This window comes from Choloepus didactylus, chromosome 14, assembly GCF_015220235.1.
Source record: "Choloepus didactylus isolate mChoDid1 chromosome 14, mChoDid1.pri, whole genome shotgun sequence".
Classification (NCBI taxonomy): Eukaryota; Metazoa; Chordata; class Mammalia; order Pilosa; family Megalonychidae; genus Choloepus; species Choloepus didactylus.
Genome location: NC_051320.1, coordinates 22003228 through 22024189, shown reverse-complemented (window position 1 = coordinate 22024189; position 20962 = coordinate 22003228). Strand labels below are relative to the sequence as shown.

The following is a 20962-nucleotide window of genomic DNA, read 5'->3' as shown; positions in this document are numbered from 1 at the left end:
AATTATTTTAATTTACAACAAGAACTATAACTATCAATTATTCTTTCCCTTAGGCAAATCTTCTCTGGAAGCCAAATTATGATCAGTTACATGGTGAACACGGCACCTAAGGAAGGGAAGCAAGTTGCCTCATCCATCAGTCTTCCTATGGGGCTGTAACTGCTGATGAGCAAGTTTGTGGACCAGCATCTCTCTTCCCCGACGATGCTAGATGTTCTCAGCCAGTAGCTGCTTCTCCACATCAGCCTCTGACTGGCGCATGCCTTAGTACCTTCAGCTCTGTTTCAACTGAGCCTGCCTGGGCTCCATTCTCCCTCCGTATGATTGCTCACTTTGGCTCTGATCCATTATGTCTGCCTTATTAATACTGAAAGGATTATCTTATCTCTATATTATATATTTATATATATAGTCTATATTTCTGTATTCCTGCGTACATGTATAGTAAACCCACTGAAAACTTAAGTTTTATGTAACGTGGGGATCACTTTCTATAGCCCACTTCTTAATCACTGAATGCTAGTTTAGGAAAAATATGAGGAAACAGTTAAATAATTTAAAATCTTGCAGTTAAAATAAGCAAATATTGTGAAAACAGTGCAAAATTCACATGAATTTTTATAAAACAGGAGACTTCTAAGAATTGTTGAGCATTTAGCAGCCCTTCTGGGCTCCAGGCTCAGACTCTGGTGGTAGGGGATGTCTTCTCTGCTCTTAGAGGTAGAGTTCCTTGGAGGAAAAATTACGACAAGCCCTAGCTTAAAGGAAAAAAAAAAATCTGGTTCCTAGTCAATATTCATATTCATTGTAAAAGTGGTGGTTTGTAATTGATTGTGAGACAAAAAAGCAAAAATTGTATTTGATGTCATTTGCAAACCTGGGAAATACATTTACTTGTACCCAGGATGAAACTTATGAGAGCTAATAATTCCTTGAAGATTGTTTTTTCAAAATGCTTTCAAGTATGCCCTTTTCAATGTATAAATTTTTAGTTTAAACACCCTTTCCAAGCAGTATCTCCTGACTGAGAAAATACACAATGGCCAATAGCTAATATGGATTCAGTACTGTTTTTAAATAAACGTGCATATTAATGACAATAGTGTCAGCATACCTCTGAAACACAGAGTGGCGCAGATAGGTATGAGACTTGGTCTGCAGTCACTCCTTGCTAAGGATTTGCAGACAGTGTGCAACGGTTAGAAGGCCCAAAAGACTGAACAGAGACAAGGCATCAGTGTCCATTTTCAAGTACTGGAGGAGACTATAAAGGGAACCCAGTGACAGGGAGGGGAGAAGAACAGAAGGAGGGTCCCAAAGGGTTCTCAGTGTACAGGTGGAAACATGCTTGATATGTTGACTGAGAGCACACAGCAAGTCTCCTTCACCTTTCTGTCTCTTGAGCTTGGCAGAGGGCTGACATAAATTGGACCATCAATAAATGTTTGTTGAACAAATCAATTATGTATTACTGTACAGGCATATTTTGTTTATTGTGCTTTGCAGATACAGCATTTTTAATTTTTACAAATTGAAGGTTTCTAGCAACCCTGCATTGAGCAAGTCTGGGTGCCATTTTTTCAACAGTGTGTGCTCACTTCATGTCTCTGTCACATTCTAATTAAGATATGCACTTTTTTTTTTTTTTTTACAGATAATGCCACTGCATACTTAATATACTGACTACAGTATAGTGTTAGCATAACTTTTATATGCACTGGGAAACCAAAACAATTGTGTGACTCGCTTTATTGCAGTGCTCTGGAACCAAATCTGCAATATCTCTGAGGTCTGTCTGTATTTACTTTAGCTCTCAATAGATGACTCAGAACTTATATTGAAATTAGTCCCTCTGTGCTCAAGCCTTGTGGTAAACAGAATCTTCAGGGTAAGCACTGCCCTGGATGGAATAAAGGGTATTAGAAGTTAGAAAACATGTTTGGTGTTTGGGTGACAGAGAGGTTTGTGAAACGCGTTATATGGCAGGTTTTCGTGCTGTAAATGAGTGCAAAGTGTTGGGGTGTGCTCGGTATGCGAATGAATGGTTCAGTTGGTTAATGATGGAAATAACACCATTTCTAATAATTAGCTCTCAGAGTGGTTTCTTAAATACCGTTTTAAGTGTTCAACATGATAACTTTTTGTAAAATGCTAACTTATCTTTTAATCATTCACAATAATTTTTTTTTAGCTTTACACCTATACTTTGTAAGTTGTCCTGAAACCACATCTTTGAGTCCAGTAGAAGTTGTAGAAAGAAAAAGACCCTTGCTTTCAATATTAGATTTCTTGCTGTCTGTGATTTAACACTGAAGTGCAGTGATTCCTTGGTCCATTGTAGCCTTCTACTGGTCCCATCAATAATTATTAAGGATTTCTGTCTCATATTGCAACACTGTGCATTTATTTACATGAGAAAGCAGAGATTTGAAGTGTTTCTTTTCTGTTAGGGTTGTGCTATGTTTTGTAAAGAATCAGGAGATTACATGATTTCCCAAGTTCCATTATTTTAAATGAAGTTTATAAAAGTTACATATCTAAAGGCAAACTTTTTGAAGGCAATATCATAAAGGAATGTAACTAAAGTTCCTAGATGAACATTTGCAGAATGCAAAACTTCAGTTTCTCTCTAAGGATCATTACGAGATAAGTGTGGTGGTTGAAACTGCTATGTATCCTAGAAAAACATGTTCTTAATCCATTCTTGTGGATGTAAACCCATTGTAAACAGGACCTTTCAATGAGGTTATTTCTGTGAAGGTGTGGCCCAATCAGATCAGGATAGGTCTTAATCCTGTTACTGGAGGCCTTATCGAGAAGGCCAGAGAGAAGCCTTGGAGAGCACTGGAAGCTGGAAGTCAACAGAACCCGAAAGAGAAAGCAGATTACGGTGTGCACTGCCATGCGACCACCAAGGAACCCCAAAGATTGCCTGCCAGCCAGAAGGGACAGAGAGGAAGCAAGCCTTCTAACTTCTGAAACTGTGAGCCAATAAATTCCCAACAAATACCATTAACTCATTAAATGGTATTTGTTGGGAAACTAAAGTAGTAGGGATTAGGTTTTCCCACTGTAGGAGACTCGCTCTGATTACTTCAGGTAACTGGGGGCTTTATCATAAGGATTCATGTTGATGGTGATGGAAGCAGCATCTTAGAGAATCCTTGTGAGGCCAAACTGCAGGAAGGAGATCTCATTATTCTGAGATGCAGCATTTTGCTGTATCTGCCTCTCTCCCTCCTCCTGCTTCTTTCTGCTCCTCTCTGTCTTTGCCTTGCAGTAAGACGGTAACATTGAAAGCATTATATTTACAGCCAGACAGTCCTTTGTCCTGTGTTAGCTGTGGGTCCTTTGGCAAGTTACTTAACCTTTTGAGTTGCTCCCTAACCTGTAAAATATCCACTTCTCAAAAGTAAGTAAAATCATGTATTGACACATGGTAAGTGCTGAATCAGTGGCTGCAATTCTTCACAATTTCCTTATAATTTCTTCTTTCTAAAACTCCTCATGGAAACAGTTGTACCTCATGACATTCTTATTTAAGCTCTGCTGCTAATTGCCTCACTCTTTCAAGGTTACCTGTTCTTCCTGAGAAAATCTGATTGGCCTCTGTTATTAATGATGATCTTGGTTGCAGGCCTGTGGATGGATTACCTGGTGTGCCCACCTTGCCAAAGTTCAGATGCTGGCAGTTTGATTAAGAGTTGGGTTAAGAGAGTGTCTAGATCAAACAGATTTCTGAGATCAGTGCTTTATCCACTTCTCTATCCTTGTTGGTAACACCAGTATTACAGAATGACTTCTCCAACCATGATCTAGTTTTCATTCTTTTTCACCCTTAAAATGATGCCCAGCAGCTTGCACATTATATTCCCTGAGGAAGACACCTTCTTTCATCCTTATGTGAAAGTATGTCTAGCAAATGAAGATGGATGGGTGGCCATCAAGCAACATTAACGGGACTTCCATACCTTTCATACAAAATAGGCCTTTCCTCTACAGTAAGGCCTTCCCAGCTGGGAACAAAACAAGAAAGAGGGACTGCCCTATAGTGGCCATTTGGTATGGAATGGGAGGTGCTATTTGGGTTCTCTGGAGTTACTTTCCCTCCTGAGAATGTTTAGATTACACTCGTGTTCTACTCTAACTGTAGAGAAGGAGGAAACCTCTGTAACCTTTAGAAGGGGACGTGGAAGCTACCAGAGCAGAAAAGTTTCAGAAGCTGCAGCCATAGCAGCATTAACACTTCTAGGTTCTAGGGTCATCTTATGAAAGGACAAGAGTCTCAGAGGAAAATGTACAAGATTTCTGGATCCTAACTTGGTTGTCCACTTTTTTTAAACTATTATAGTAACATACAACTGAAAATTTCCCATTTTAACCAGTTTCAAGTGTACAATTTTATAGTATTAATGACTTCTGTGAACTGTGCTACCATCATCGCCATCTATTACCAAGACTTTCTCATCGCCTCAATGAGAAAGTCTGCAGCCACTAAGCAATGCCCATGACCCATCATAACTTTAATCTTTGTGTGTATGAATTTGCTTATTCCAATTATTTCACATAAGTGGGGTCACATAGTACTTGTCATTTTGTGTCTGGCACATTTCACTCAATATGAATGTCTTTAAGGTTTATCCATATTGTCATATGTATCAGAACTTCATTCTTTTTTATGGCTAATATTCAGAGACACTTAGGTTGCTTCCGTGTTTTGGCAGTGTTCGATTAACATAGGTGTACGGATTTCTGTTCTGCTCCCTGCTTTCAGATCTTTTGGGTATATACCAAAAGTTGGATTGCTGAGCCACATGCTGTGGTGGTTTGGAGCTACGTACCCCAGAAAAACATATTCTTAAAATTAATCCATTCTTGTATCTGCGAACCCATTCTAACTAGGGCCTTTTGATGAGGTTACTTCAGTTCAAGTGTGGTCCAAGTCAGTCAGGATGGGTCTTGATCCTATTATTGATGTCCTTTATAAGCAGAATGAAATTCAGAGAGAGAGAGAGAAAGCCACAGGAAGAAACAAGCTGAAGGTCAATGGAACCTGGAAGGGGAGAGGCCATGCTGTGCACTGCCATGTAACAATAGAGGAGCCTAAGGACCAAGGATCACCAGCAGTTAGCCAGCCCAGAACGCCAGTCTACAGGAAGAAAGCATTGCCTTGATGACGCCTTGATTTGGACTTCTACCTGCTCAAAACTGTGAGCCAATAAATTCCCTTTGTTTAAGCCAACCCCACTGCATGATATTTGCTTTAGCAACAAGGCAACTAAAATATATGATAGTTATTTTAAGCTTTCTGGGGAAACTGCCAAACTGATTTCCATGGTGGCTGCACCACGTTACAATGCCACCAGTAATGTTTAAGGGTTTTTGCTTCTCTACATCCTTGCCAACACTTATTTTTTTTAAAATAATAGCCATTCCTTTGGGTGTGAAGTGGTATCGCATTGTGGTTTTCATTTACATGTCCATGACGACCAATGATGTGCTTCATTTGCGTATTGGCCATTTATATATCATCTTTGGAGAAATGTATTTCAAGTCCTTTGCCCATGTTTTAAAACTAGGTTGTCTTTTTGTTGTTGAGTTGTGGCAATTCTTTTATATTTTGGATATTTAACCCTTATCAAATATATGGTTAGCAATTATTTTCTCCAATACTGTATGTTGTCTTTTCACTTTCTTGATAGTGTGCTTTGAAAAGACAAATGGTTTCAATCTTATTGAAATCCATTTACTTTATTTTCTCTTTTGCTGCTCATGCTTTTGGTGTCATATCTAAGAAATCACTGCCAAAGCCAAGGTTATGAAGGTTCCCCCATGTTTTCTTCTAGGAGTTTTATGGTTTTAGGTCTGTGATCCATTTAGTTAATTTATTATATGGCTTGATGTGGGGGTTTCACCTTCCTTCTTTTACAAGTGGATAGCCAGTTTTTCTAGCACCAATTGTTGAAGAGACCATCCTTTCCCCAATTAATGTACTTGGCACCCTTGTCGAAAATCAGTTGACCATAGATGTATGGGTTTATTTCTGAACTCTCAATTCTATTCCATTGGTCTGTTTATCTGTCTGTATGCCAGTAACACACTGTTTTGATTACTGTGGATTTGAGTTTTGAAATTGGAAGTGTGAGACCTCCAACTTTGTTCTTCCTTTGCAATATTGATTTGGCTATTCAGAGCCCATTGTGATTCCATGGAAATGTGAGTTTTGGCTTTTCCATTTCTGCAAAAAAGGTTGCAGCAATTTTAGAAGTATTGCATTGAGTCTGTAGATGGCTTTAGGTAGTACTGAGATCTTGATAATACTAAGTATTCCTGTCCATGAAGGATGACTTGCCATTTATTTAGGTTATCTTTAATTTTGTTAACAGGTTGTAGTTGGCATTGTACATATCCTTTACCTATTTGGTTTAATTTATTCCTGGGTATATTATTCTTTTAGAAGCTATTATGAATGGAATTGTTTTCATAATTTCCATTTCAGAATATTCTTTGCTGATGTATAGAAACACATTTTGTATCCTACAACTTTGCTGATTTCTGGTAGTTTTCTTAGAGATTTTCCGGTTAAAGATCAGGACATCTGCCAATAGGGAAAGTTTTACTTCATCCTTTCCAATTTGGATGTCTTTTATTTAGTTTTCTTGTGTAATTGCTCTGGCTAGAACTTCGAATATAATGTTGACTAACTGGTGTGACATCAGGCATCCCTGTCATGTTCCTGATTTGGAGGGAAAGCTTTCAGTCTTTCACCATTGAGTGTGATGTTAGTGGTGGGTTTTTTGTATATGCCTTTTATCATATCAAGGATGTTTCCTTCTCTTCCCAGTTTCTAAGTGTTTTTATCAAGAAAGGGTGCGGGATTTTGTCAAATGCATTTTCTGAATTGAGATGATCATTTGAATTTTTCCCTTCAATCTGTTAATGTGGTGTATTACATTGATATCTTTCTGTTGAACCACCTTGCATTCCTGGAATAAATCCCACTTCGTCATGGCATATAATCCTTTAATATGCTGCTGGGTTAAATGTGCTAGTATTTTATGCAGGACTTGTGCATCTTTTTCAGAAAGGAAACTGATCTGCAGTTTTCTTGTGATGTCTTCATCTGGCTTTGGTAGTAGGGTAATGTTAGTCTTGTGGAATGAGTTAGGGGGAGTTCCCTCCTCTTCAAAATTTTGGAAAAGTTTGAGAAGGATTGGTGTTTTTCTTTTAATATTTTCAATTAATATTTTAATAGTTGTCTGATCCTGGACTTTTCTTTGTTGGGAGGTGTTTGATTCCATCTCTTTGTTATAGGTCTACCTGAATCATTTTAGTTGCACATTTCTAGGATTTTGTTCATTTCCTCTAGGTTATCTAATTTGTTGGCAGACAGTTGTTCATAGTATTCGCTTATAACCATTTTAATTTCTGCAAGCTTAGTGGTCAAGTACCCCCTGCCCTTCATTTTTGTAACTTCCCTTTTTTTGTCTTTTGGTTTCCTTTATTCTCTGTTTTATATCTGTTCTCCATTAATTTTAGGTTTAGTTTGCTCTCCTTTTTCTAGTTCTTCCAGATAAAAGGTTAAGTTACTGATTAAAGACCTTTTTAAATATAGGAATTCACAGCTATCAATTCCCCTCTGAGGCCTGCCTATGCTGCAACCCATTTTTGGTATACTGTGTTTATTTCCTAATTTCTCTAGTGATTTCTTCTTTGACCCCTTGGTTAATTTAAGTGTGATTTCCACATACTTGCCATTTCCAGTTTTCCTTGTTTTTAGCTTCAATCCATTATGGTCAGAGAAGGTACATTGTATAATTTAAATCTCTTAAAATTTACTGAGACTTGTTTTTTGAACTGTCCTAGAGAATGATCCATGCACCCTTGAGAAGAGTGTGTATTCTGCTGTTGTTGGGTACAGTTTGTCAGTCTAATTACTTTATAGACCTCTGTTTCCTTCTATATACTACCTGTATTTAGATGTTCTGTCCATTATTGAAAGTGATGTATTTGAATTCTATTACTGTTGAAGTGTCTATTTCTCCCTTTGTTTTTGTGAGTATCTACTTTGTGTATTTTGGGGCACTGTGATTAGGGACATAATTGGTCTTCATGGATTGAGCCTTTTATTAATATATAGTGTCCTTCTTAGTCTCTTGTTAACAGTTTCTAAATTGTCTGTTTTGTCCAATACTAGTATAGATACTACTGCTCTCTTTTAATTACAATTTGCATGGAATATTTCTTCCTCATCCTTTAGCACTTTCAACCTACTTGGATCTTTGGGTCTAAGATGAGTCTCTTGTAAGCATTTATTTGGATCATGCTTAACCTATTTACATTCAGAGTAAATTATTGTTAAGGCAGGCTTCACTCATTTTGTTCTTTGTTTCTTGTATTTTTCTTCACTGCAGCTTTCTTTTGTATGTAGTTAATCTTTTGTAGTTGAAACAGACTGATCCGCTTCTCATTCCCATTTCAGTATAAGTTTGTATTTAAACCTGTAACAAACTAGTCTGAAATGATACCACCTTAACATACTGAGTTACTTACCAATCTGATCCTCAGTTATAAACAGAATGTGGTTATTTTTAAGTCTTTCACTTTAGGTATTGTATTGGTTGGAACAACCAGATTGAATGGGGTGGGAGAGGGGTTCATCAATACCAGGTGTGAATTATTGGACCTAAGAACCCTGGTGCAGGAAACTTATACCAAGTGACTGCCTTCCTCTTTAAGAGAAAAGGTGGGTGAGAGGCAGTTTATTCAAATAACCTAAGAAAAATATAATTATTTTAAGAAAAATATTCTATTTGTTTAAATATTCTGTTTGAAAAGTGTAGAAAGCAAATTATTCTAAAGAAACTGCATTTGCAATGTAACTGAATCTTACTTACCATAAAAAGCTATATATATATATGGGCACTATGGTCCAGGAAAATAAAATAGGTTGCTTTATTTCAAACAGTTAACTTCTTTAAAATTGGAGTATTGGCCAAAATCTGTATGACAAATGAATCTCCTGAATTTCTTTTTAAAGGCAGAATTTTAAAACTACAGAAAGCAATTAGAAACAATGTATATCAATTACATGTGTAAAATACACTACATATATTCAATAAAATATAAACAAAAGCACCTAAGGTTTATGTTGCACAATGTAATTCAACCCAGAAGCATTCTGACCAATGATAAATAATTTATAGGAAACTCTATCACCTATTCAAATAATGTTTCATTTTAAAGCTACTATTTGGATCAGTATTAAAATTTAAAACTCCATTATGCTGACATTTCCAGAAGTACTGTTAACTTAGCAAAAAATCATTTTACCAGGCCATTTATTAAAGGGAAAAAAGAAGATGGTACATTTTGGTTTTTGTTTTAAAAGGGATTTAATTGAATATTTGATTCCTCACTACTTGACAACTACATTTTCCTCCTCAGCACTAGATGGCACTGAGGTGAAAACAGCTTTGTCCTCTATCTCCCCTTAATTTAAAAGCTTTCTGGAATTTCAGCAGTGAACATCATCCTGCTCAAACCCCACATCCATGACAATGTGAGAGAGACGGAAGTTCTGTTTAAGGCAAGAAGATACCATCCTCAAACATGCCACTGCATCAGCTTACGTCACGCCAGCTGTTCCACCCTTGCGTAGTAAATGATCACTGAAAACGAAGGAGGACAACAGTACCCTCACTGCCATCATTACTAATTTTTATATAAATTGTTTTATATCCAAGTATAGGCATATAAAACATTTGTACAGATAAATTAGTGTTTAGGAATTAAAAACTCAGTAACATCCACAAATGTCCTAAGTTCTTAAATGTATACAATTGTTTTCTTCAAGAGTGGAAACCTGAACAGAATGTGTCAGAATACTGGATAGCTCCAGTATAAAACAAAAATCATTAACTTCGTTCTTTCGTTATTGCCTAATCCTCTATTTTTACAACGAGGCCAATGAATAGAACAGTCAGGAATTTAGTAAGTAGTGCTGATTTCTACCAAACTTAGCCCTAACAAACCAACAGGTGAACCAGGATGATCTTTCTCAACTCATTGTCTATTCAGGAGTCTGAAACATTTTCAATTAAAGATTTCATTCTTCCTGTAGACTTCAACATGTGTGGCCCAAACTAGAAAAGAAAAAAAAAAGTATGAATAAAGATGTTGATTTATAGAACAAGAATGTAATACCCACCCCCCATCCTAATCTAACATCAGAAGGCTGGGCTGGGCATGTTCTGGATGAAATATCAAACAGCTATGGCTCAAAGGTTAAGAGATGGTCAAATTACTTACTAGAAAACTATAATCATCTTAGCAATAACCTTGGTTAGCTCAATTTTACTTCTTTGAGTACAAGGATTCCTTTTCAATCTCTTAAAAAGTTTCAAAGGGGTAGAATTTTCTGAGATACCCGCCTCTCTGGAATAGAATATTTATAAATTTCCTTTATTCAAGATATGCTTAACACGTGCAAGTTTGAAATCTGCTAAATCTCCACCTATGAAGTGGCACACACACTTCAAGGCCCAAACTTTATCCTCTTCAGAAAGCTGCTGCAGGGTATCCTGAGAGAAAATGACTTGACTTTACTTTGAATTTTGCATCACAACATATATATTTTGCCATAAGATACAAACCATCACAATGGATTTCCCTCCATTACGCTTACATATGAATGTAACACTGCATGAAAAATTTAACATTGGAGGTTGCTAAGTGATGTGATCAGGGGTTAACGTCTTTCTTTCTTTATGCTCTTTTATAAGTTCCACATGCCGCTATGAACAATTATTACTTCTTCAACTAGGGAAAAAAAAAACATTTAAATGCTGAACAAGGATGTCTTTCTTTTTCTAACCAGCTGCAGTCTACTTGTAGATAGGGACAAAATCCTATATTACATGCTTTTCAGTCTCCCAGAGGACATAGGTGGATGTCAGATGTCTTGTAGAATGAAGTTGCTCAGCAATGGAGTGGTTACCATGTTGTACTAGGAAAAAATCTTGAGCTCATACTCACCAACATTGTTCCTGAGGTGGTCTCTGATTCTGACTTTGGAACTACTTTTTCAGTTTCACTTTGGCTATCGCTTCGATACCGATGAGCAAATTTCTTTTTCAGAGCTTCTGCAATGAGGGCAGCAGGGTCAGCAGGGTCCACTGGTTTGGGCTTTACATCTTGCTCTGACCTTAGAGAAGTGAAGAGGAACAAGGCACATCTCAGTATGCTGGCATCTCTGAAAGGTAGACGGCACTTCTCCAGCATCTCATATGCTCCATGAAAACAGGGATAATTATTAGTAGCAGTGAGGTGGAAACCCTGGATTTAAGACTCAATGAAAAAACACATGGTGCCCAATTAATAGCCACTCAGTACCTCTCAATAGCATTGATTATGCTCTCCTTCAGGGCAATTGTTGTTTCATCTTTCTCAGCATGCTAAGTGACTAGCCCAGCAGGTACATAACATAGCTTTACTGAATGAATGAATGAGCAATAACAAAGGATATTACATGAAAGGGCTGACATGTCAATGAGACCCAGAAATGTGTATTTTGCTAATCTCTTAGCTGCTGTGCTTAGAAGTTACTGAGGCCTATCTTTTTAAAAGTGGGAGAAGTGAGTAAACGTATTCTCACCTTTTAACAGACCGAAGTTTTACACTGTTCATATCTTTAAGGATTTCTAGCATATTTGGCATGTCAGGTTTCTTTGTATTGATCTTTCCAGCACTGGCTTTTTTCTCTCTTCGCTCTTTAATCAGATCAATAGCAGATGTACTTTGGTGGAGCCCTGTTGCAGGGAGGGGAGGTGGTGGTGGAGGTGGAGGTGGTGGGACAGAAGGTAATGCTGTGGTAACAGATGTGGTAGAAGCTAAGTCACCTACAGAAATAAGGAAAAATAAATGTAATCCTGCTGGTAATATAAAAATTGTTTTTAAAAGTAAAATTATGTTAAGGACATTTGTACAAATGAAAACAATATCTCAGTTATCTAAAGAGAAAAGCCATTTTAGTTACTTTGTTGGAAACGTTTCAATCTCAGTTACTATATCGTTTAAGCTAAAAGCTCTCCAAATGGAAAAGTTCCATTTAGCTAAACGGGTGCTTTGTGACATCAAATGCTCAGGTGACATAGTTTGTAACCACTTTTAGCAGAAATATAAAGTCTGTTGCATAAAAACCTATTTTCAATATATACAATTTAACTATTACATATGACTAAAATGAACTATAAATTTATCAAATAGTTATAAAGACTTATTAAGTCTTAAAAGCCTGCACTGATAGAGAACCTAAGATGGCAGCTAGGTGAGAAGGTGAGACAGGGCAAAAAAAACACCTCCATGAAAAATACTGAAAAATACTAGATAAAAGCCAGAAAGTGACCCAGAACACCAGTTCCAGTGATGCACCACCTGGACAAGTTCTGCTAAATCCATAGGGACCATACATTTGGTGAAACCAGGAGTCTGCATTCTGAAACGAGTGAGTGAGCCAGCTGAAAGTCCAGTGGCCGCGCTGCAGTGTAGGGGAACTGCGGGTTGGCATTTGGAGACAGACTAGTCCTTTTAAAAAAAAAAAAAAAACAAAAACCGGGAGTGGCTGCAGATACAGCAGTGAGAACCGCGCAGTGAAGCACAGCAGGAGCAGGCTGTTGCCAACATCTCAGTGTCTGGCATGGAGGATAGCTCTTCCCATACCCTCTGCTTATTGTCTCAGGGCCAAGGGGACAGAGGGGAGGCAAAAGGAGAAAGAAACCACGCCCCTTGCAGCCATCTCCCCAGCAGGCTGGAGACACTCCTGCCCAGGGATGGAGCCATAGCCCAGAGCTGCGCCAGGTGTTTCCCACAGCACCGTGCACACGCCACAATATCGGCCATGGATGGTGGCCTTTAGTGCACCCACAGTTAATTGTCCCAGAGCTGGGAAGGCAGAGCTGTGAGAAAAGGGGGAAATTAACATGCCCCATTCAACCATCTTTAAAGCAGGCTGGGAATGCCCCTGCACAGTGCAGCAGCCCAGGGCTTCCCTGGAGGCTGGCACACACTTGTGACGTGGCACAATCTTCCCTCAGCAGAGGTCCTGGAAGAGCACGGCTGGGAAGGGGGACCTGTTTGGAAATCCCAGGGACCCTACACCAATACCAAGGACTTCTGGGTGAGTGGCAGAGAAAATCTGTGACAAGACTGAAATGAAGGCTTAGACTCTTGCAACAGCCTTAAATCTCTGGGAACACCTGGGAGGTTTGATTATTAAAGCTGCCCTGCCTCCCTAACCACCCAGACACACGCCCCCACATTCAGGGCAGACAGCACCAACTACACACCCAAACTTCATGCACCAATTGAACCCCACAAGAATCAGATCCCCACACACCACAAAGAAAAAGTTGGGGAGAACTGACTTGAGGGGAATAGGTGACTCGTGGACGCCATTTGCTGGCTAGTTAGAGAAAGTATACGCCACCAAGGTATAGATCTGATAAATTAGAGATCAGTATTTTTTATATACAGAAAGAACCCTATCAAGTAAAGCAAATGCCAAGAGGCCAAAAACAACAGAAAATCTTAAAACATATGATAAAACCAGACAATATGGAGAGCCCAAACCCAAACACCCAAATCAAAAGATCAGAAGAGACACAGTACTTGGCACAATTAATCAAAGACCTAAAATCAAACAACGAGAGCATGGCACAGGATATAAAAGACATCAAGAAGACCCTAGAAGAGTATAAAGAAGAAATTGCAAGAGTAAATAAAAAAACAGAAGATCTTATGGAAATAAAAGAAACTGTTGGCCAAATTAAAAAGACTCTGGATACTCATAATACAAGATTAGAGGAAGCTGAACAATGACTCAGCATCCTCAATGACCACAGAACAGAAAATGAAAGAAAAGAAAGAATGGGGAAAAAAATCGAAATGGATCTCAGGGATACGACAGATAAAATACAACGTCCAAATTTAAGACTCATTGGTGTCCCAGAAGGGGAAGAGAAGGGTAAAGGTCTAGAAAGTGTATTTGAAGAAATTGTTGGGGAAAACTTCCCAAACCTTCTACACAATATAAATACACAAAACATAAATGCCCAGCAAACTCCAAATAGAATAAATCCAAATAAACCCACTCCAAGACATTCTGATCAGACTGTCAAATACTGAAGAGAAGGAGCAAGTTCTGAAAGCAGCAAGAGAAAAGCAATTCACCACATACAAAGGAAACAACATAAGACTAAGTAGTGACTACTCAGCAGCCACCATGGAGGCGAGAGGCAGTGACATGACATTTAAACTTCTGAGAGAGAAAAATTTCCAACCAAGAATACTTGATCCAGCAAAATTCTCCTTCAAATTTGAGGGAGAGCTTAAATTTTTCACAGCAAACAAATGCTGAGAGATTTTGCTAATAAAAGACCTGCCCTGCTTGAGACACTAAAGAGAGCCCTACCGACAGAGAAACAAAGAAAGAAGAGAAAGATATACAAAAATTTAACAGACATATATAGAACATTACATCCCAAATCACCAGGACACACATTCTTCTCTTGTGATCACGGATCTTTCTCCAGAATAGACCATATGCTGGGACATAAAACAAGCCCCAATAAATTAAAAAAAGAAAAAAGAAAAAACTTTTGAATATATTCAAAACTTTTGAATATATTCAAAGCACATTCTCTGACCACAATGGAATACAAATAGAAGTCAATAATTTTTGATTTGTAACTCCACTATTTACTTCCTACAGGATATAAAATACATAAACTCTAATGACAAATCAGTGGTTTTGGACTCAATGTAAAATATGTAATTTTTGACAAGAACTACATAAAGGTGGGGAATGGAGGAGTATAGGAACATAGTTTACATATCCTATTGAAGTTAAGTTGGTATCAAAGAAAAACAAGATTGTTAAATATTTAAGAGGTTAAATTTAAGCCCCACAGTAAACACAAAGAAATTATTAGAGAATATGACCAAAGAGATGAAAAGCAGGGTATGGGTTACGAGAAGTGTGGGAAGGTGCAATGGGGAGTTAAGAAATGAGTGTAGGGTTGCTGTTTGGGGTGAAGGGAAATTTCTAGAAATGGATGGTGGGAAGGTGATAGCATTACAACATTCTAAATGTGATTAATCCCACTAATGGAATGCTAGGGAGGTCAGGGTATCGGAGGCGGGGGGTCAGGGTGTGCTGGAGTTCTGTGTATGGGTTTTGTATTGTTTTTGCAACTGTTCCTGTAAGTTTGAATTGATTTCAAAATAAAATTTAAAAAAAAAAGCCTGCATTGACTAGAATGTACTTGAAAGTTTTAGATACATTGTTGATGAAAAGAGACCATTATATTTAATTTCTAAAACCAGAAGTAACTAAAACCAGAAGTAACTAAATAAAGAGTTAAAGAATTTATAAAATAAGGACATAAAATTTACCTTTTGAATAATTGGTGTTGTTTGCTGTGTGAACTATATTGAACAGTGGGAAAAAGCTTCAATGCAGAGTTTTATTTGAAATATTTCAATTATAAATACAACAACTGAATGTAAACTCTAAAATTCACTATTTATGGCAGTTTTTTACTCTGCCAGGAGAGGGAAGTAAAGCAAAAGAAAAACGGAATTTAAAGTTAAAAGAGAAAGACATAGCTTTAGTTTTGAAAAAAGTTACATGGTTATGCCAATTTCATTAAAGCAACACTGATTACTCCCCCAACCTGTTAGTGCCCTGAGTGCATTCTCCCTCTCTATCCATTTTTGCTGTATTCAGGTTGGAGGAAGTTCCCATGTTGGATGAAGTTATGCTCAGAGGCAGGTGACTGTCCTTATTTTAGATAGATGTGGTCAATAATGGTCCATCCTGGACTTAGGAACAAGAACCAGCAGCACTACTTGCCAACAGGTCCATGGACTAGGATTTGAAGGCTGCAGTTTCTTCTCTGACAGGGTCATGCTAATGAAAGCAGCAGTATTAGACCATGAGTCAGAAGACCTGAGTTCACTTTCTACTTTGGGCAAGAGGAAGAGAAATGACTATTAAATAGCTACTATGTGCTAGGAACATTTTACATGATTTCTACATTTAATCTCACAAAACTCTATAACCTAGGTACTGTTATGCCCATTTTAAAGGAGGAAAGAATGAGCAAGGTAAAGTAACTTGCCTCAGGACATAGTAAATAGCATTTCACACCAATGCTCCTTTCACTGTCTCACTGGGATTGCCTAATGCATGTTCTGAATGGGCTCTTAGACAACTAAGTTTCCCATAAGAAAGGAAAGTGTTCGCATTAGTAGCAATTCAACTGCATGACTTAAACATTTTCCAAAGATAGTTCCTGATCACCCTCTAAAGCATCAATATTGTTCAACCCCCCCAACCACCACCACCAAAAAAAGAACATTTAACTTGAATGGATTCTGTACCTTACTATGCAGAAGACTGATACCTGGTTTTCTAACAACCTCAATAGTTGTTATATACTAATATATTAAAAAATAAGTAACTTTCTTCTAATTTCCAGTTTGCATGTGAAAACAAATATAGGAGTTTACATACCTGCAATGAGATTCTGCTGCTCTTGCAGGGTCACAATTTTGGCAATCTGAGCTCTGAGAGTGGCGAGTTCATTTTCAAGGGCACTGATCTTCTGTAGTGCTTCCTCATTCGCCAGTGCTGTTGTCCTCAATTGAGGCTCTTCTTGAGACAGGTTTGGTAAGGAAATATGCCTGCTTGGGGGCTTCTCAAAGAAAGGAAGATCTTCCTGAAGCGGCTGTCTTGACCTGACCTCTGTCCTGCAAGGAAGGCATAAAGGTACAAAAGGTTGGCTGAAATAGGCTTCAGAAGAAATTTCATCATAGCCAGTTAGTAAAGTATCAGAACATAACATCTGAGAACTACTATTAAAGCTCACCTTTCATAAATTCCCTTCTATAAGTTTCAAATCAATAAAGAACTTGTCAACATTATATAGAGATTAAGAAGAAAGATCAGAGTAATATTCAGAATCCAAAACTATAAGCAGGCATCAGAGATTCCAAAAATGTTTTTGTGCTAAATTCATGTTTTCTTTTGATCTAAATTAAGGAGAAGCAGTTTTTTAATACTTTCAAGAAATGGACAATTACTAATACTTTTTGACCACAAAATCAAATCAATAATCCATTTGACCTTCCCCTGGGTCTTGGGTTCTGCACATCAATGTCAGTGTTTTCTATGTATCATAGAGTACATCAATCTGCAGGACATACTGTGACAGTATGGACCAAATACAGCATCAGAAGCTGAAAAGTAGAAAAAGAATCATCATAAAGAATCACTATACTTGAACTCATGTTACTTCAGTATCTAGACAGAAGTTTTCATTTTAATTTTAATAAAAACTTTTATGTGCACCACCCAGTGGTTCCAATTGGGTGTACTTTGGGGTTCAGAATAAAATTCAGACTTCTTTCCAACTGTCAATCTATATACTTATATAAATTGTTTCCTCATAGTTTCCTCATATTGTGTACAATTAACTTTCTGAAGGCTGCATCCCACCTCTAACGCCTTTTCTATTTCAAATTCTTTTCTGTCAAAAAGTCATCCTAGACTCACTTTTCCCTTACACCTACCCTGCAAAAACCTTTAGGCTCAGAAAACTCTGTTCATACTATTTTTTGGTATTAAGGTAATTTAGAACTCTTATCTATAATACCAAGAGAATACTTCATAAAAATACAGATTGAAGTACTTATATTTATAGCATGCAACTCCAGACTGCACTATTTCAGGAGTGATAAACCAAGCCCTACTAAGACTATTATTTGGGGGAAAGAAAAAACTTACCTATTTTAAAAGATAAACATAATCCTATAGAGAAAAAACCTGCCCATTTCTTGTCAAAAACTTTATAACGATGTTACTTTATCACTGTTTTACTTCACAGAGGTACTGGTAACGGGGATTGCCCTCTTTGGCATACTCAACACAACAGAGGAAAAGAATGAAGGACACCCTTGGTTTGGAGTTTTAAAGATTAGAAAAGAACCCACCATTGATTTCTTCCTTTTTTTCTCAATCCACACTGTGTTAGTGGTCATGGATTCCTTTGAAAATCTGATGACTTTTCCAGGTAAAGGAGCATCTATACCCTCTCATAAAATTCTGCATACATTTTCAGAGAATTCATGAAGTTAAGAATCTCCCAAGAATCTCTGTGCTGTCCCTTCCAAAAAGACTATAATAAAAGGAAGGCTAAAGCAAAAATCTGCTTCATCCTCAAGGCTTGAGCAGGATGCTAACTGAAGCTTGCTTCATCACACAGTACACATTGTGACAGAGATCTCCAACTGCTTACTCCAGTAAATACACACCCTTTCTCCTTAGTAAAAGCAAATTTTAAAAGAAGAAAAAAGTTTACCACAATAAAAAAAGGTCTTATTCAGAGGAACAAAACTTCCAGCTAACAGACTCCACTTCCCAGTTTCCCTCGCAGTTTCATATGGCTGTGTGACTCGAGTTTCAGCTAATGAGAGATGGAGGCAGTGTTACGGGGACCATCTAGGAAGGCTCTTCCGAGAGGTGACTCCATGGAGAAGAAAGTCCTTCCATCTCTTCCCCCAGCTGAGAGCACTGAGTACCCTATGGTGACTGGAGCTCTCGAAGTAAAGGTGGCAAGAAGCTAACCCTGACTATAGAAGCCAGTGCTGGGGATGGCAGAGAGCCTGGCAGGGTCCCTGAGGACACTGTGGAGCTGCTATCAGCTGCAGCCCACCACCTACTCTTGGTCTGCATTTGAGAAATACATTTCCATCTGTTTAAGCCACTTTTTTCTTGGACTTCTCACACTTAATCCTAACTGTTAAGACATCAACCACATTGATTTCTATTTTAGTTTTCCTTTACAATAAAATCAGATATTGGTATTTTATTTTTCCTTGAGAGCTGTGATAATTCTTCATTGTTTCTACTTTGTATTTTAAATGAGGAAATTCTTATACTCTTAGTTTTTAGTATTGGGCACTTAATTAAAGTTTTTTCTTCATATCTAATTCTGTTTATGCCCTTGATAAACAACCATACATAGAGGATGCTTGCAAGTTGTTTTTTACCCATGATATATTCAAAGAAAACATTTGAAGAATAACAGTCCTAGGCTCTTACCTAGCCCTTGCTTATGACCTAGCAACCATAACCCCAATGTTATTCATTTTATTTTATTTGGAGTAATGTGGGGATAAGAATTATGTTTGGCTTGCAAAGTTTCAATTCCATTTCCTTTCCCAGCCCTGCATGAGGATTCTATAAGGAACCATACCAATATGTTCTTTGAAATATTGTTATGTAAGTTATAAAATTTATACATTAGATGCATGTACTCTAATCAACCTGCAATAAAGCAAATAAGTTTAATGAGGCATTAAAATTTTGAAAAAGTATTACTATGGCTCTTTTTTCATTGCAATTGGCTAAATTCAACCAGTTGGCCAAATAATTTTGATAAAATTCTATACATTATGCTCTATACATTAAATAATTAAGTTACAAGTAGATAGAAATTAGTCAATCTTTTGAAAAATTTTTGGAGGGGTGGGATATTTACAGAGTCAAATATTGTTCAACTATTACTATTTAATTTGCTTCCTTAAATATATTGACAGTTTGTTTTTAATAAAATCAAACTCAATAACGATTAAAAAAAACAATACACACTACTTAAGCAGTAGGGAAACTGCTGATGGATAAGATACTGGTAGTTACTTTTAAGAACAGACCTGGGTAAAATATAGAAATCTGAACTAAATGCAGAACTGAAGTAGCACACTTACTTATAATAGTAGTGGAGTAAAAAGGAAGAGTGCTAGTAACTAGAACTGTGAGTTCAGAAGAAGAGAACAATTAGAAGCTGAGTGCTTTCAGGACAGAAAGGATGGATACCATACTCATGGGGGTCAGGAGTGAGGGGAATCTGGAGGGTGAGGGCTGGATGGAGATGAAATTGAGAGATGAGAGGAATGAAACAGAACCTGTAGAGATACTCCTCTACCCCTACTGCCTTCCTATTTTCCATGAATTCTGAATCTTGCTTTATCAAAACCTACCTAAAAATATTCATAACTGGTGATGAAAGTAAGGATGATGGTTTGTTTACATGTTATATATGAGTGCAGAGATTGCATGAAGTCGATATACAGCAAATAAAGTTAAATTTTGGACACCATACTCTTTTAATGCTATTAAACAAACAAAAAAAGATGATATTACGATATTGCTTACTCAAGAACTAGTGGTCACTTTAGTAGAGATTATCTCCATCTGAAATTCTTCTAGATAGTATAGGACCAAACTGTATTAAATGCTTACCTATTTGCTTTATAAAATGTTATTAGCCAGGATTCAAACCCATGAACATTTACTCTTCAATATCCAGAATTTGAACAAAATAATACAACACATTAGATTAAAATATGAAGTGAAAAGCATGCCTGAACACCTTACTTTCTTTAAAATATCTTCTTGCTTAAATAAACTACAGGAGAAAATTAATGAAAATTGAGCAGAAATTACAGTACTAAAAAAAAAAATTATGCTTCTACATCACTCCATAACTACAGGTGAATTTTATTCTTAAATTGGACAAATGACTCATTAATCTTGAATACCACTGTGCTAGGATATGAGAAATAACTTTTAGAAGATTTGGCCAAAAAATATAACAGTGTCAGGTCATCTGTACTTTATGTGAATACTATGTTTCAAACTTTGATTATGGATTGTGCATTTCTCCATGTAACAATACCTTTTGTAGTTATGAGTTAGAACAGAGGGCTTTTAGGAAATTTTGAAGTGTAAAGCCCTAGATTTTAGATGTTGAAACAGGAAAAGTAACCATGAAATGGCCATGTCTTATCAAAGATGGAGAACTTACATATTTCAAAAAGAACTCTTATCTAAATACAC

At 37.2% G+C, this 20962-nt stretch overlaps 2 protein-coding genes across 6 annotated transcripts in view; one reads left to right on the top strand and one right to left on the bottom strand.

Annotated features, from left to right (window-relative positions):
- Positions 1–19416, top strand: part of PDE7A (phosphodiesterase 7A) — a 145488-nt gene extending 126072 nt beyond the window's left edge. For 2 of the 3 annotated variants that reach the window (XM_037803606.1, XM_037803602.1), the window contains exon 13: positions 17949–19416. In XM_037803606.1, coding sequence (XP_037659534.1) covers positions 17949–18193 — 245 coding nt within the window. In that variant the 3' untranslated portion in view covers positions 18194–19416. Of the gene's footprint in view, positions 1–53; positions 1648–17948 lie in introns of those variants that run through there. The other variant, XM_037803608.1, reaches the window with a different exon arrangement.
- The window catches only part of MTFR1 (mitochondrial fission regulator 1), a 98388-nt gene continuing 86750 nt past the window's right edge, over positions 9325–20962 (bottom strand). For all 3 annotated transcript variants that reach the window (XM_037803611.1, XM_037803610.1, XM_037803612.1), the window contains exons 5-8: positions 16577–16812; positions 11657–11900; positions 11038–11206; positions 9325–10145 (exon numbers count right to left, since the gene is read on the bottom strand). In XM_037803611.1, coding sequence (XP_037659539.1) covers positions 10077–10145; positions 11038–11206; positions 11657–11900; positions 16577–16812 — 718 coding nt within the window. In that variant the 3' untranslated portion in view covers positions 9325–10076. The remainder of the gene's footprint in view (positions 10146–11037; positions 11207–11656; positions 11901–16576; positions 16813–20962) is intronic.